The 17,764-nt window shown below is 35.5% G+C and overlaps 2 protein-coding genes and 1 long non-coding RNA gene across 4 annotated transcripts in view; all 3 read right to left on the bottom strand.

The window, feature by feature from the left end:
* LOC116025170 (TMV resistance protein N-like) overlaps positions 1-17,764 on the bottom strand; it is a 60,190-nt gene that overhangs the window by 30,010 nt on the left and 12,416 nt on the right. The window lies entirely within an intron of this gene.
* On the bottom strand, positions 96-4,747 carry LOC116025174 (TMV resistance protein N-like). Its single transcript, XM_031266302.1, has 5 exons — positions 4,155-4,747; positions 2,579-3,692; positions 2,171-2,446; positions 863-2,062; positions 96-675 (listed from the first exon to the last, which is right to left on the bottom strand). Exons 1-5 carry the CDS (start codon positions 4,637-4,639, stop codon positions 265-267), a joined length of 3,486 nt encoding a protein of 1,161 aa, XP_031122162.1. The 5' UTR covers positions 4,640-4,747; the 3' UTR covers positions 96-264.
* Positions 10,338-13,098, bottom strand: LOC116025190. Its single transcript, XR_004099607.1, has 8 exons — positions 12,728-13,098; positions 12,447-12,620; positions 11,766-12,069; positions 11,399-11,650; positions 11,191-11,300; positions 10,854-11,095; positions 10,682-10,811; positions 10,338-10,550 (listed from the first exon to the last, which is right to left on the bottom strand). It is a non-coding gene; the product is annotated as an uncharacterized LOC116025190 (long non-coding RNA).

The raw sequence follows: 17,764 nt of genomic DNA, 5'->3' as shown, positions 1-17,764 counted from the left end.
CCCTTCTTCAGCTGGTAGCTTTGGCCATGTCCTCCAACAAAATGTGAAGGGCAGATATACTTACACGTTACAATAATAATAATGGGGCCTTTTGCAGCAAATTAAAAGGTGAAGATTATAATCGCCTTTGCCGGATAGATCTGCCGCCTCTGTCTATCTGCACCTTCCTTTTCCTCTTTCTTTGTCCATCTTCTCGCAGCAGGGTCATAACAGAAGGAATCAATCCCATTGTGATTGGAAGGAAACGCCTCTGTCCGCCTCTACCTATCTCCACCTTCCTTTCCTCTTCTTCTCTCCATCTTCCTTATTATAGGAAGGAATGCATCCTCTTGTGGATGGAAAGAAACGCACTTCCCCTTCTCTGTTTCTATGTATTTCAGCTACACAAAATATCTTCTGCCAAGCATGGACTTCTACATACACCTCCAATTCTTCTCCCATCATTGTCATTAGAACGACAAAGGAGTCCCACTGCTTTTCCATTAGAATCCAATTAGCACCACTGCTTTTGCTTCTCACACTCAAATCAATTCTATAACGACCATCATCAGCATAATCAATTTCACTGGGATCAATCACATTCACCAGCATTTTAAGGTCCCCAAAATCGCAGCATATTATACCCCGGTCAACTACTCCCACATAAATATAGACACTATCATCTTTGGGATGTACCTACATTACGGAATACAGACATACAATATAACAATTAATAATACCATAACTAGCTATTACCATCTATTCTAATATAATATCAGATTTAGATGAAGGAAACATATATATATATATATATATATATATATATATATATATATATATATATATATATATATATATATATATATATATATAATTAACTAACCTTGAACCACTTTTCAATCGAAGGAATCCTCAAACTGCTGCAATTTGCTATCCCAAGATATCGTAAGGATTCAAGACTCTCCAAGCCTGAAAGCTCAACCAAACTTTTGCAGTTCTGAATATCTAGTTCCCAAAGTCTTTTCAAGTTGGATAGATATGCTATCTTTTCTAATGAGACACAATTCTTTGCAGAGAGTATCCCCAAATTAGGAGGAAGTTGTGGAAGTGATCTAAGATTCTGCAGATCGTCCAAGAAGAGTCCCTTCAAATTGGAATATTGATGGCAAAGGCTTAATAGTAAACTTTGAAGATAATAACTTCCCATTAAATCTATTTCATTCAACGAGGAGGACAAACTCCTAAGAGCAATTGGAAAATCTTCTTCATGCAAATAGTTGTCGGGAATACTCAAAGCATTGCAATTCCTTATGTCAAGACGTTTTAAGGATGAAAGATTCTCCATGTTTGGAAGCTCAACCAAACTTTCACAGTTTTTAAGATCCAACCTTTCAAGTTTCTTCAAGTTTGATACAGTTACTATTTTTTCCAATGAGACACAATTTTTTGCAGAGAGCTCCACCAAACTAGGAGGAAGTTCTACAAGTACTCTAAGATTTTGGAAATTCTCCAAGTAGAGAGCTTTCAAGTTTGAAAGATGACAAAGGCGGAAGGGTAAGCTTTGAAGATAACAACTTCTCCCTAATAAATGTAAATATACCAATGAGGTCAAATTCTCAATAACTTCAAAGGAACACGAATTTGCAACTGAAGGTGGGAAAAACACAACACCATCACGTGATTTCTTAGTGTACTTACACAGATACAGTTCCTTTAGATTTCTCAAACATCCCAAAGAAAATGGTATATGTGAGATGTCAGTTTCATAAGCATGTAACTCTCTTAGTTGCTCTAATTTTCCGAAGTCAAATGGAAGCTCCCTTAGTTTTACGCAAAAACTCAAATTTAAAATTTCAAGTGATTTTAACTTGCAAATGCTACTTGGAAGAACCTTGAGCTTCTTGCAACTGTAAAAATTTAACCCGACAAGTCTCTCCAAACATCCAATTGATGGGTGTACCTTGACCAAATTTGAACACCGGTAAAAGGATGCTTTTCGAAGAGTATGTGCCCCAGTGAAGTTTGGTGTTTTCTTAAGTTGTTTACAATTATCAAACTTTAAGATCCTCAAGCATCTAAAATGCTGTGAAAAAAAAAAAAGTAGAGAAAGGTTTAATCAATTTCTATTTTTCTAGTCAAAGTTCTTAATTAAGAAATATGCAATGTTGAAAGAAACATTAGACATACTAACCTGCATATTGCATTGGAATTCTTTGATATTGCTACCTTCCATGTCTAACTCAACAAGTTTCTCACAGCGAAAATTAGATGGTATGCAACTCAAATTGCAATAGTGTAATCTAAGCAACCTGAGCTCATTGGATAAATATTTAAAAGATCCGCTAAGACACGTACCATTCAATATGAGTATTCGTAACTTTACCATCTTTTTGAATATTTGAGTATTCAAAGGCACATTCTTTAACATGTTAGAATTTACAATCATCCCTTCAATTGCTTTTGTGCCCTATAAAAATAAAACATTTATATAACAATATTTTAGATTTTAGATATTTTGAAATCTTTGATTTTAATAAAGGTAAGTATAGAAAGCAAATGAATTAACTAGAGTAATTCAAATACAAAGGAAATGTGTTACCTTGTTCCCATGAAGAACATCAAAGACATCCTTTGGGTCAATCAATCTACTTTGTTTGCCCGGCTCACATGAAGATTCTTTTCGAACAATTTCTCTTCCCAAATCTCGTACTAAATCATGCATCTGAAGTGTTTCAAACTCTCCACCTCCACATGTTGTCAACAAGCATCTTTCAATCAAAATTCTTATTCCACTTTTAGCATAAAAACCACAAGCTTCCAATATCATAGAAGTGTCATTTTTATTTTGCCCAATAAAAAAACAAGCAATATCAAGAAAGATATTCTGAGTGTCATCATCAAGTGAATCATAACTTATTTTAAGAATTTTTAGAACATCATCGTGAGGTATCCTTTCTAATTTCTCAGCATCATCACTCCATTCTTGCACTGATTTGCCACGCAAATGAGAACCTATAATTGTAAGTGCTAGTGGAAGTCCACCAGCATAACTTGCTATCCTTTCGGATAGTTCAATATACTCCTCTAACGGTATAGGAACACCAAAAGCATGCCAACTCAAGAGTTGCAAGGATTCATCATGGCTTAACATTTCTACCATGTACTTCTCATGTGCTTCCAGGTCACTCAACAACTGAACATCTCTAGTTGTTATTATAATTGTGCTCCCTGAACCAAACCAATTCCGTTGTCCTACTAATGATTCTAGTTGACGAGTGTCGTCTATGTCATCAAGAACAAGAAGAACACTTTTTGATCGCAGTCTTTCTTTAATCAAACTTATTCCTTCATCAACATTATCTATTTCAAGTTTCTTTCCATTCAGTGTTTTGCAAAGAAGTTTCTCTTGTAGACGAACTAAGCCATTGTACCCATCTGAAGCTTGTGATCTAATGTTTGCGATAAAGCAACAACTTTCAAACTTTTGAAAACTCAAGTTGTAAATGGCTTTGGCAAGGGTTGTTTTTCCCACACCACCCATGCCAAAAATTCCAATCATCTTGATATCATTAGCTTTTTGAGTTTGCAATAAATGAAGTATATCTCTAACACGAGATTCAATTCCAACGGGATACTTTGCAACATTCATGTATGTACGATTCACTTCCCGCATTACCTCTTCAGTAATTTTTTTGATGAACTTAGATTCATACCTATCACATTTTTTCCAATGAATGCATGTCAATCTAAATCATTAAAGAAAATATACGTGGAAAACATAAAACTAAGAAATTAAATACAGCACACGTTATTACAGAACACGAAATATGTATATTTAGTCTCTCATGGTTCCATTATATTGTTTAATTTGAGGTAAACAACTCTTATAATCAATCCATAATTATAATTTCTAAAAGGAGTTAATATTTATGACAAATAAATAGAAATACACAGTGCAGATTCTTCTTAGCTTGTTTTACCAAAAATATTAATCCATCCGTAAAGATGCATGTATAGATGCTAGGACGCAATTATTAATTAGCGAAAGTAACATAATTAATATTATTGACAATATGAGTTTTTTTTTTCTATTGGCAATATGAGTTTGTGAGCCAAATTCTGACAAATATATCATACTATCACCCAAAAAAAAAAAATTTGAAAAGAGGATTTACCCGTTTGTCATGGTTTGTAAATCCCATCCGGACAAATCAGCAACAGTAGTGAGTGCAACTTTCCACTTATCAATTTTTTGATCATCAAATCGTTGTCGATGTCGAGCCAATGCCTTACCAAATTCGCCTGTTTGTTTACGAACCTCGGAAGGATCAACGTTGTAGAATATAGGCAAAACCATCTGTTGCAAATTTTTCTTACAGTCTAAAATCTTTACTAGTTCATCAAGACACCATCTGGAATGGGCATAAGTTTTGGAAAATACGATGATGGATATCTTGGACCCCTCGATGGCCTTCAATAGTTCATCGGAGATGTTCTCACCTTTTCGAATTTCTTCATCGTCTCGAAAGGTGTTAACTCCAGCCTGACGCAAATCTTCATAAAGATGATCAGTAAAAGATTTCCGTGTTTCTCCTCTAAAACTCAAGAAAACATCATACACCCATGCAGTAGTAGATGAAGATGAAGAAGAAGAAGCCATATTTGAAATTGAGAACACTATATATCTTCTATCTTGATTTGCTAGTTTCTATAGATTTAAAGAGCTTGATAAATGCGTGTGTAGACAGACGATACCGTAATGGAAATTTCCTTCCGGCCACTGCCAAACTCAATGGAAATTTCATAGACAATCCAACGTAAGATTGCTATGTGTACACTACCATATATTTGATTGACTTGGTCTTCTTAATAATTTCCCACTACACCAATAATTCTACGTAATGGGACCATCCACATAAAAGTATAAAACGTTATGATATTTTCCAGCAATCATTCACGTGGACATGTTTTAACTTTTGTCTTTTTCCTAGACCCCACATGCATCGTGAATTGCGTCCTTAGTAGTGAAATTTTTTTTTTTTGTAATTTTTGAAAAGTTTTTGTAAGTGTGATTAGAAAAGAGAAAATAATGAGAGGAAAAAAACATTCTGTGCACGAAACGAGCACAACAACTGTCCCTTCTCTTATATTTGCACTGTTCCAAAATACCTCTCTTGCATATGATCCCCGTTCTTCTAATTCCTCCTTTCTCTTTCTATCATGTCATACATTACTATTCCAAATGGAAAATACTTGGTAGACTCTCATTTTATTATACTCCCAACCTTTACTCCCTCTCACATGTTCTTGATGTAGATACTTTCCTGTGGACCCACCTCTCACATGTTCTTGATGTAGATACTTTCCTGTGGACCCAAATAATGAAAATAATCAATCCTTGTTTTCCACCTCAGATAAGAGAGTAGAATTTGGGAGTATGTATACTAGAACTCATTCCAAAAACCCACAATAAACCATTGATGGTGATGCCACAAAGACAGTTTTCCATAATACATCCAAACACTGAAAATGAAACTGTTTTCCGAAAAATGACTCATTTTCCAGAAGTCATTTTTCTACTTTCCAAACGGACCTAAGTGTTCATGATTGGTTCAAAAAAAAAGTGTTCATGATTTATCCTTAAGTAAAAATGTTTTTATATCCTCATCACTGCCAATAGATATAAATATCAAAATAATTTAATTTTAAAAATGATTATTGTTCGTGTTGTTTATGCAATTAAAATGAAATTTACATTTATTAAATTATTATATATAGATATAAGAGTTAATTTCTTTTTTAGTCTTAGATTGATAGATGACAGTCTATTTTAGTTTTTTTAATTTATCAGAACTTTCACATTGGTCCTAGTATTATTATGACATGACATTTTTTGTTCCCCGTTAACAAAATCGTTCTATTAACCCTTTTACACAACTTTCACTCTTCTCTAAAACTCAAGAAACCATAGTACGACCAGACCGTGAATGATGAAGAAGAAGCCATAGCTGAAATTTATCTGAGTATACTATCTTGATTGTGTCTTGGTTTGCTAGCAGTTTGGTAGTAATCTATAGATTTGAAGAGCTTGGGTGTAGTAGACGACCGGTGACTCAGACATTACAAAGTCAAGATAGGAAGTTTCCTTCCAAAGAACGCGACACTCAAAAGGGAAGTTCTCGTAGGTCACTTGATAAGGGCCTAGCATATTTCCACTAGTATTTATCTCCTAGTCTTGACCTTTTGTTTTTAAATCAATAAATATTATATTTTGTCTTCAAAAAGTATTATATTTTTTAGGAATAAGGGTCAAATAAACCACTGACTATACACAAAACTACAATTAGGCCATCGAACTCGAAAATATTGCAATTGGGTCCCTAAACTACACAAACACATGCAATTATGTCCAATTTGACCTGTTTACCTACAATTGTGATAACGTGGCGGTTACCAATTTTTAAAATAAAATTTTAAATAATTTTAATTAAAATAATTAAATAATTTAAATAAATAATAAAAAAATAAAATAAAAAATAAAAAAACAGATGAACTGCCGGAGACGGATCGTCTCCGACAGCCTTCGTCTCCATGGCTGGAGACGAAGGTCTTCGTTTCCGGCCATGGAGACGGTCTTCGTCTCTAGTGCCAGGGTCCTGGTCTCCATGGCCAGGAGACGAAGGTCTACGTCTCCATGGCCGGAGACGAAGACTGCCGGAGACGATTCCGCGTCTCCGGCAGTTCTGTTTTTTTTTTTTAATTTAATTATTTTATTTAAAATTATATTTAAAAAATTATTTTAAAAATTGTTATCCGCCACGTCAGCACAATAATAGGTAAACAAATTAATTTGGACTTAATTGCATGTGTTTGTGTAGTTTAGGGACCCAATTGCAATCTTTTCGAGTTCGATGGCCTAATTGTAATTTTGTGTGTAGTTCAATACAGTAGTCTATTTGACCCTTATTCCTATTTTTTATTATAAGCATAAACATTTTTATTTCTTATTAGTAAAACTCAAACACACACTGAGCTCTTTTACTTTTATTTATTTTTAGTTAATCAGCATGTTTTGTTTTTCTATTCTGCCCTTTCTTCTTTAATTTTTTAGTTTTTCGTCTCAATTTCTAGTTTCTGAGTACAAAATTTCTAGTTTGATCAATTTGTCTAAAATGTGATTTGAGTTTTGTTTATAACTATGCAATGAAATCTATCTTTCTTCCTAAGGACGTATATAGTTGTCTTCATGCCTTTCCTCTGTTGTGAGGTGTGCCTTCTTTTGCTCACTACGCACAAGGATCGGAGCCCCTCATTTTGAGAGCTTGCTCTCACACTGTCGCTGGTAAGACTCGACTCGATCATTGATCTCTTGTGACAAAATTTTATCTCCGTGACAATTGAGCTACACATACTTGCAAAGTGCAAACGCGTTACATAATCCTACTTTTATCTATCGATTAGCTTGGTGTTATAGTAGAAGCGCTATTTTTTTTGGTAACGAGGAAAGCATGTAGCCACTATCTGAGATTGTGCACTAAATCGCTAGCCAGTAAAGAACTACAATGAGGTAATTAAACCAATCTAGGTTGTCATTTTCCAATAAATATTATTTTTATTTTATTTGAGATGGTTCTTTATTTAAAAATGTTGTTAAAATAGCTTGAAGCTCCTCCGGCATTTGATGGGCACCTAAGCCACTGGTAAGGTGGATCTTTGACATAAGAATTTTTTAATATACTTAAAATACATTTTTTTTTGAAGGTAAATGTAGTTATTCCATTAATTCATAACATAAAACGTATAAATCAATGATCAATGAAATGGTAAACCATTCCTTACAGTCAGACATAGAAACAACTTTTCTAACTATGCTATAGAAAACTTGAACCGCAGACTGTTTCATAACTATGAAGCTATGTTCATTCAGGGAGCTTAAAGCTTTATTAAAGATCTGGGTCTTCGTCATCATTTTTTTTTGCTCGCCCAGGATAAGATCAACATTTGTCGAAACTAAGTGCATCTCGCCCAGGATAAGATCAACATTTGTCGAAACTAAGTGCATTATTTTTTTTTTTAACACATTAAAGCTAAGGTTTAGTTTTTGAAGGTACATTATTTTATTTTTTTTAGATCAAGATGGAGGTGGCCGGCAAACTCTAGGTACCTTAATATGTATCCCTCTCGCTAACTCTTCTCAGCCAAGTGCAGCTCAGAAGGTACATTATTTGAGTACTAAAGGTACATTATATTATTTTGTATACTTTAAATAATAAATAACATTCAATATACAAATGATGTATCTTAAGTATATTAAAACTGAAGGTCCACAATATAATTTTCCCTAAGCCACCTAGACATGCCTAAATGCACAACTAAAAGAACTTGATTTTTTTTTTTTTGTTTGTTTTGGGTATAACAAGCATTCCTCCCTTAAAATATAGATGTCCAATAGCACATAATACTCTATACACGTATAATATATATATATATATATATATATATATATATAATACTCCTTTAACCATAACACATATGAACAAAGCAATATAATCAAAATTAAAATAAATAACAGCCAAGTTAGATGCCTAATTAGCTCATTGCATAGAAGGTTTATTTCCCCTTCTTCTTTTTAATCTAGGGGTGCCTAGACGGGCTTTTTTACAACATTCTTATTTAAATATAGTTCGAGGAGTACATGCATTCAAGCAAACAGCGCAGCTATGTCACTTTTTTTTTTTTAATGCAAGAAAAAGGGATTTAGGTGTAAATAGGGATTGGAGATTGGTTGCTATCCATCATTTTGCTTGTAATAAGGCCTATGAATTGCCCAATTTGAAGAAGTTGACAAGTTTTTGCCACTAACTGCTGTAATTTGGCTTGCACTTTGAGATAATATTACACATTAAGTTGACATATTATAGACAATGCTTTTATATTATATAATGCATCATTTTTTTCCACCAAAATTGATACAACATTTGGAGGTCAAGATCTAGATGTATAGATTGTGGGATCAAATTAGTGAAAGTGACACAACATTAAACCACTTAACTTAGGAGGAAAGGACAATGCAGAGTTCTTTCTAATGGAATTAAAATCAAAATCAACTATTCCATACATAACAAGTTGATTCAAATAGTGTCGGCAGCCACTGCTTGGTTGTGCACAATTTATAAAATCTTAGCTCTCCGAAGCTCAATTTTTGAATCTTCAAAGCCTTCATAACCTTTCGATTAATATATTTTTCTTATCAACATACCTAGCTAGTATGTTGTAAATGATTTTGAAAATTGAAAAAATAAAATATATCGATTAAATTCTTACCTGGTGATGATTTTTTCATCACTTTAATTTCTAGGGCACATCGGTAATGAAGTTGCTAACAAAAAAAAAATTGAATTTTTTTACATACTTCAATATTTATATATATTTTTTAGAGTTTATTACCAAAATGGTCCATCGACTATTGCGAAATTACCAATTTGGTACTCAACAATTTAACTTGACCAATTAAGTCCCTCGACTTTGAAAAATTTAACTAATTTGGTCCTCCGTTTATTTTGCTGTTAAACATCCGTTAAATCAGGACCAAATTGGTAATTTTGCTATAGTCAAGGGACCAAATTGGTAATTAATTTTTGGGATAAAATACAAATAAGTCATCGTACTATTTGGAAACAAGCAATTAAGCCATCCAACTCAAATAACCCCAAATAAACCATTGAAGTCAAAAAAATAAAGCAATTGAGCGACTAAAACCGAAAAAAAAAAAGAGCAATTAACCCATTTTAAAAATTTCCGGCGACAAATTTCGGCACCGACAATCATTTCAAGTGGTCGCCGACGGTCGCCATTTTTGGCAAGGGCGACCAGAAACCGCCGGTTGCCGGAAATGGTCGTTGGTGTCGAAATTTGTCACCGAAAATTTTAAAAATGGGTTAATTGCTTCTTCTTTTTTTTTTTTTTGGGTTGCAGTGGCTCAATTTCTTTATTTTCCTGAGTTCAATGCCTTATTTGGGGGTTATTTGAGTTGGATGACCTAATTACTTGTTCCCAAATAGTACGATGGCTTTATTGTAGTTTATCCCTTATTTTTTCACTTAAATGGTCCCCTGACTATAGCAAAATTACCAGTTTGGTCCTGATTTAACGGATATTAACGGAAAAATAAACGGAGGACTAAATTGGTTAAATTTTTCAAAGTCGAGGCACTTAATTGGTCAAGAAAAATTGTTGAGCACCAAATTGATAATTTCGCAATAGTCGAGGAACCATGGCAAAATAGTGGAAATGAATCAGATGAGGAACACTTTGGGTAAAATCATAGTGGAAATGAATCAGATGAGGAACACTTTGGGTAAAATCATAACAAATGGCAAGCAAAATAATTAAGCTTAAATGCAAGGTTAAAATATTAAAGCACTTGTATATCAACCTGCATGTCTAGTTGTCTACCATCAACCACATCTCTGTTCTAAGTATTTGAAATGGACAAAGTAGGTGTAGAGGATGGAAATGTGCATCCGCTCTCACCATCTTCTTATTCTTCTGAATTGTTGATTCTTCAATTCCTGCATTCACAACATTATATTGCTAAATGAAATCATTTTGGACCCTCCAATTTCATAACATTAAGCTATACTAGCTAGTAGCTACACATCATAGCCCAACAAAAATACTTCAAAGGAAAAACGTAACTCACAAATACATGTTATGTGTCTTCTCCTACTCCAGCCGTCCTACTCTTAATTATACACTTTTGTGCATACGTACACCTTCAATCATTGTTGAGACCTCAAAATCAATTCTTTTATCTTGTATAGAGGGTCCACCTTGCTTTGTTCCTTGACTTTCAGCACACTAAGAGGGTCCACCTTGCTTTGTTCCTTGACTTTCAGCACACTAGTTTGGTATACCTTCTATTTTTCCAATTAATGAAACAATTTTTTACAAAGAGATGCTCCAAACTAAGAGGAAGTTATAGTAGTGCTCTTAGATTTTGCCAATCATTTAATATATATGAGACTTCTCAAATTATAAAGATGGCAAAGGCGGAAGGGTAAGCTTTGAAGATACCAACTTTTCCCGATGTCACCTTCACTCACAACATGCATGCCTGCATTATATATTAATGCATTCCATATAAGAGTTAATTTTTTTTTTTTGAATACAACTGACCCTATTACATTGCAATTTGTAAGCTCAGCTAACCTTTTGCAGGTGGGATAATACAACTTTTCCCGTCTTTTCAAGCTTGAGCTAGTCCGTCACACAGTCTTCCTAGTGTGATTTATCCAAAAAAGAGCAACTCTTGTGATTAACTAGAAGAGGTCAATAACAAGAGAAAAATCACACTCAATCAAAAGATACATTAGAAAATATCTGCATGATCAATATATTAACAACATTCAATTCTTACCAAACTTTTTATTTTTAAGTTGGTTCATCTTGCTGAAACCCCCTTTTGGATGGAAAGAAACGCACTTCCCCATCTTTGTTTCTGTGTATGTCAAATAGACTATGTACCTCTATAGGATTGAATTCTGCATACATCTCTAATACTTCTTCAACTATTCTTGGGAACTCAAAGTGAATTCTTTTAAACTCACTTAACCTCAAACCTGCAATTTTCACCATCCATCTTCTTATTCTTCTTAATTGTTGATTCTCCCTGTATTCACAACATTGCTAAATTAAATCATTTTGTACCCTCCAATTCCATAACATTAAGCTATACTACCTACACATCATAACCCAATAAAAATACTTAAAAGGAAAAACTTAACTCAGAAATGCAACTTGCTTGTTGTGTCTTCTCCTACTCCAACCATCCTGCTCTTATACACTTGTTGTGCATACTATACGTACACCTCCAATCATTCTTCAGACCTCAAAATCAATTCTTTTACTCTATACATAGGGGTCCACCTTGCTTTGTTCCTTGACTTTCAGCACACTGGATGGCTCATGTACTTATATGTGACTCTTTACATCCTGTACACGTACAATTCTAACTTGAAGCTTTTTGGTACAATTCTTGATCTCTGATCCCTTTTGTTTCCACCATCCAATTGTCTCAATCTATATATCCTGTACGTACAAGTCTGACTCAAATATGTATAGTATTTTATATGGTTGTTATATGCACTACTACATAAACACCTTTTAACGTCGGTTATTTTCTAAATATAACGTCCGTTATTTTGCGACTTAGTTCTTGCCGTCGTCGATTTTCTAAAATTGATGTCGTATTTCATTTAAAAAAAATATGATGTTGATTTTTTAAAAAACCCACAATGTATCTCTTTCTCTTAAAAAAAAAAAGATTCATATGCAAAACAGAGGTTTAAAACCAAAGGTTATCAAACAAAAAAAAAAAACCTAAGATTCGGATTGTACATGTGCAACAAAAGAGAACAGACAAATCTCTGAAGATATTAGATACTCCGTATATTTTATGGTCTTACCAACAGATGTTGAACACAAGAATGCTCAAAATGCTGAAATCTGTCAAGTGGGAGACACTTGGGCATAGAGTGAATATGCTGGAAATTAAATATATTAAATGATCACTTCTTGAAGAGTAATTGCAGAAACTCAAAATGTGGACTGTTATCTCCAATTACTGTCAAAAGATTATCCTGCAAACAAGAGAGTACTGATCTTATCAAATTCTGATGATGAATAACCCAACTAAAAGAATACTAATGGAATATCAATCCACTTGCATACAAATCACATCTTACACCTTAGAGACAACGTTCTTAGCTTTTTCACCGGACTGCACGAGCCACACCGCCGTCTGGATCCATCCCGTACATACAGGTCTGACTTGTGACCTTTTGGTTCAATTCTTGATCTTCCTTTTATTTTCATCCTCCATTTGATTCCATTTCCATCCAAATGGTGTAAAAATCACTCTTAATTGCTTTGATCAAATTAAATTGTTCCTGACCACAGTCCACACACAAAAGCAAATAAAAGCTCTTTGAACCTAATCATTAAATTTTAAGCATAAAAATATGATGGAAAATAGGATGAAATATGAAAGTAAGTTAAGTCATCTTTTTAATTAGTTAATTACGCTTTAATCAAAATAAATAAAATATTTTTAAAAATGTGATAATTCAAGTCTGACTTAAATATGTATAGTATTTTATATGGTTGTTATATGCACTACTACATACACACCTTTTAACGTCGGTTATTTTATAAATACAACGTCGGTTATTTTGTGACGTAGTTCTTGCCATTGTCGATATTGTAAAATTGATGTTGTATTTCATTTTTAAAAAAATACGATGTTGATTTTTTAAAAAAACCCACGATATATCTCTTTCTCTTAAAAAAAAAAAAAGATTCATATGCAAAACAGAGGTTTAAAAGCAAAGATTATCAATAATTAACTCAAATTAAAATATCAACATTGCCTTTTTTAAGTTGTGTTGAAATTCGTGAAATTTGAGCGAGCTCAACAATGGCGGTGCCGCCACAGGCGGCCTCAACCCTCCCTCTCCCCAAATCTTTCGCAGACATACTCTCATCGCCTTCCTCTAGCTCTATTTCACTCAAGCCTCCTGAACGATTCAAAGGTATGCTGGCGATCTCTTTCTCGAAGCAAGAAATTGAACTTTTTGCTCAAAGTTACAAATTTGCTTTGATTGGAAAATTCCCCCATGGTCGCCCAAACCATGGCGGTCTTTCGAAAATCCTTTGATGCTATCGGTTTTGGGGGAGTCTGCTCCATCGGACTCATAGATCAGAAACACTTTCTCCTCAACTTTGACCGGGAAGACGACTTCCAAAGATGTTGGCTCCGTAAATCTTGGTCAATCAATGGATTTCAAATGAAAGTCTTCAAATGGTCGCCAGATTTCCGACCAGATATCGAATCCCCAGTTGTCCCAGTCTGGATTGCGTTGGAAGGTCTCCCAGCTCACCTTCAAGATAAAAGGGCAGTCTTCGCTATTGCAAATTTGATTGGTAAGCCTCTTAAAGTTGACTCTTCAACTCTTTCCCATAATCGTCCATCGGTAGCAAGAATTTGTGTGGAATTGGATGTTTCAAAACTTTTGCCGGATGTAGTTTGGATTAACAATGGTGAGTATGGTGGTTTCTCTCAACCTATAAAATATGAGTTCATTCCAGATTATTGCACTGATCGCAAAAAATTTGGCCATTTGAGAGATGCTTGTAACCGCCATCAGAAACAACCTCATATTTCCAAAACCCAGACATCAGAACAAACTACAACACCCTTACCCCCTACCGTGGCACCTCCTAAAAAAAGATGGAGAAAGATAGATCCCCAAAGGAATCTTGTGGCTCCTCTGTTTGTAGATAACCCTCACCCCGAACCTTCCTCACTCGACCATGAGGATATTCCAGAATCTGCACAAACTGCGGACGCTGAACCACCCTTAACAAATTCTCTTAGCACAACTCAAGACCTCCTTGATTTCTCATCAAGCCCCACTCTCGGCAGGACCCTCATAGATGATCAATGTATCCCTAATATAATCAAAGATTCCTCTCTTGGTCATCTATCAGAAGGAGAGCAGTTTCAAGTCAGCAAACATTTCTCTAAAGCTTTGCTTGACTCCTGGAAGAAAGACAGCAAACTCTTCTCAAGGAAACTTTTAAACCTCCTCAATGATGATACCCCAGATGATGGTTTCATCCCGGTCACAGGAAAAAAACGAAGACCAAGGAAGGACTACTCGACTAGTATCCCCTCCGTTACTACCAGATTGGCGGATGGGACTCTCTCAAAGGTTTCCTTCCCTCGTCGTTGGAAATGAAGCTAATGATATGGAATATCAGGGGTCTATTGTCTTCACGTCGTAGACTCCGAAGAATTATGCAACGTGAAAACCTTTCCCTTTTAGCAATTATGGAACCTTTTCTCTCGTCTGATCAAGCCGATGATTATTCAAGAAATCTTGGTTTTCATTCCTTTTTCTGTTCAAACCGCAGTAAATTATGGCTCTTCTGGCAGGACTCTTTTCATCTTGATGTTATCTTGGACTCCGACCAATTTATTCACTGCCGACTTTGTTACTTACCGTGGAGTTTCACTTTTGATTTTGTAGCTGTGTATGCTAAACACAGTAGAGGTGAGAGACAAGTACTTTGGACCCAGCTAAGCACCACCATCTCTACATCAATACCAGTTCTCATTGGAGGAGATTTCAATGTTATTGCCTCAATAGCAGAATACAAAGGCAATGCAATACCAGACATAGGATCAATAGCCGACTTCTCTTCTTTTATCTCATCACACTCTCTGCTTGATCTTCCCACTCTTGGAGGACAGTTCACTTGGACGGGAAACCGGTCTTCGGGTCAAGTATGGAAAAAGCTTGATCGTTTTCTCCTTACTCCAGAATTTCGAGACTTCTTTACGGGAGTTACAGGTGTCCTTCTTAATAGAACATCATCAGATCATTCACCTGTAATCTTCTCTGGCATCAATACACAACTGTCAACCCCCAAACAATTTAGATTCCAGAAAATGTGGATTTCTCACAAGAATTTTTATGACTTTGTTAGTAATAATTGGCAGGAACCGATTGAAAGTTTTGGAATGAGGGCCTTTTCTTTCAAACTTAAAAGACTGAAAGTGAATCTTCGAGAATGGAATTGGTCGGTGTTTGGGAACATTTTTGATAGGGTTAAGGCAGCTGAAGACGCTGTCTCAGAAGCTCAATCTAGATTCGAAGAGGAACAAAATGAAGCGACACGAGAAAATCTTAATCGTGAACAAGCTCTCCTTCTTCAAGCATTGAGACAAGAAGAAATTTTCTGGAAACAAAAAGCTCGGATTAAATGGTTACGAGAAGGAGACGCCAATACAGCTTTCTTTCATGCTACGGTTAAAGACCGAATCCGAAGACAACGAATCTGTGGAGTGCGAGACTCTTCTGGTCGTATTATTACGGAACAAGAAGAAATCCAAAAAGAAGCTGTGAATTATTTCACGAACCTTTACCAAGAAGAAGATTGCTCAGACATCAACGAACTTCTAGAATATGTCCCAACCCTTCTTTCTGCAGAAGACAACCAATATATCCACTCCAGAATCTCTCTCGAGGAAGTGAAATCTGCTATATGGAATTTAAACCCAGATAGCACTGCTGGACCGGATGGTTTCTCGGGCTCTTTCTTTCGCTGTTGTTGGGACATCATTAAAACTGATCTCCATCTAGCATTTCTTGAATTCTTTGCAGGTGTACCAATCCCACAGGCTATTGCCAGTGCCCAACTAGTGCTTATTCCAAAAAAATCAAATCCAGAAAGCTTTGCGGACTTCCGGCCAATCTCCCTTTGCTCCTTTGTTAGCAAGGTTTTCACACGTATCTTAGCAACCAGATTGAGAAACATCCTGCCAAAAATAATTTCTCAAGAACAATCCGGTTTTGTTAAGGGAAGATCAATCCAAGATAATGTTCTTATGGCCATGGAACTTATCCAATCAATAGACAAGAGGTGCCGAGGAAGTAATGTAGCTATCAAGCTGGATATGATGAAAGCTTTTGATCGTATAGCATGGCCTTTCCTGCGTGCTATACTTCTTAAATTTGGTTTCTCATCATCCTTTGTAGCTCTGGTGATGAACATTCTAACCACTACTCGATTTCCTGTCCTTGTCAATGGGGTGAGTAGTGGTTTTTTTAGACCATCAAGAGGTGTGAAACAAGGCGACCCTCTCTCGCCTATTCTATTCATTTTGGCTTCAGAAGGTTTATCCAGAGCATTAGTAAGAAAAGTTGGGGTTGGAGTGATTCAACCGTACGTGGGTGTTTCCCCTGCATGCCCGATCATTTCTCATCTTGCTTTTGCTGACGACATACTCATTTTTGCAAATGGAAGCAGAAAATCTATGCAGAATCTGAAGGATACCCTCCAAGCATATGAGCGAGCTTCTGGTCAAAAGATTAACTACTCCAAGAGCTTCTTTGTTACCTCAAAACAAGCTTCACTAACCAGAGTCGGAACAATCTCTTGCGAACTGGGAATGCAACAATCCTCCATTCCATTCAAATACCTTGGAATTAACTTATTCAAAGGAAGAAACAGAATCATTTTTTATCAGCATATACTTGAAGGGATTGACAAACGATTATTGGACTGGCAGAGGAAATTACTTACACCCGGAGGACGAATCGTCCTTATCAATCATGTTCTCTCCACAATTCCCCTATACTCCTTGGCTTCCACCCAATTTCCAAAGGGGATTATCCACGCCATTGAACAACGATTAGCTAACTTCTTCTGGGGTTCAAATAATGGAAAAAACAAAAGGCACTGGGCTTCCTGGAATAAACTATGCTTTCCAAAAAATGAAGGGGGGATGGGTTTCAGATATCTACCAGCTATGCAATTGGCTTTTGATGCTAAGCTATAGTTTTCATACAAAAAAGGAGGTACTCTATGGAGTGACTACATGCAAACCCTTCACCCAACTCCCGACTTACCACCAAAAAGATCTGATTCAATAATTTGGCGTAGGATAAAAGCTGTTTCAGCTACAGTGGATGATAACTCAATGTTTTTAGCAGGGGAATTGATTTGGAAACCTTCGTCCTCAGGTACTTTCTCTCTAGCCACAGCGTATGACCTTTTTAGACCATCAAGATGTATCACCTTGTCTTCTTCACGAATCTGGTCAAAAATAATTCCCCTAAAAAAATCTGTCTTTATGTGGAAGCTGCTTCATGGATTCCTTCCTTTCCCAGATCGTGTTCAAAAGTTTGGTTTCAATCTCCCTTCTGTCTGCCCTTTT

The sequence above is a fragment of the Ipomoea triloba genome, chromosome 7 (assembly GCF_003576645.1).
Source record: "Ipomoea triloba cultivar NCNSP0323 chromosome 7, ASM357664v1".
Classification (NCBI taxonomy): domain Eukaryota; kingdom Viridiplantae; phylum Streptophyta; class Magnoliopsida; order Solanales; family Convolvulaceae; genus Ipomoea; species Ipomoea triloba.
This window is presented reverse-complemented; position numbering and strand designations above follow the sequence as displayed.

Excerpts from the sequence above, each read along its gene's own strand:
- LOC116025174 (XM_031266302.1), bottom strand. The coding sequence starts at position 4,639 with ATGGCTTCTTCTTCTTCATCTTCATCTACTACTGCATGGGTGTATGAT. Across the intron at positions 2,447-2,578 it reads ATGTTCTTCATGGGAACAAG|GGCACAAAAGCAATTGAAGG; the intron begins GTAACACATTTC and ends TTATTTTTATAG. Across the intron at positions 676-862 it reads CGATTGAAAAGTGGTTCAAG|GTACATCCCAAAGATGATAG; the intron begins GTTAGTTAATTA and ends TCCGTAATGTAG.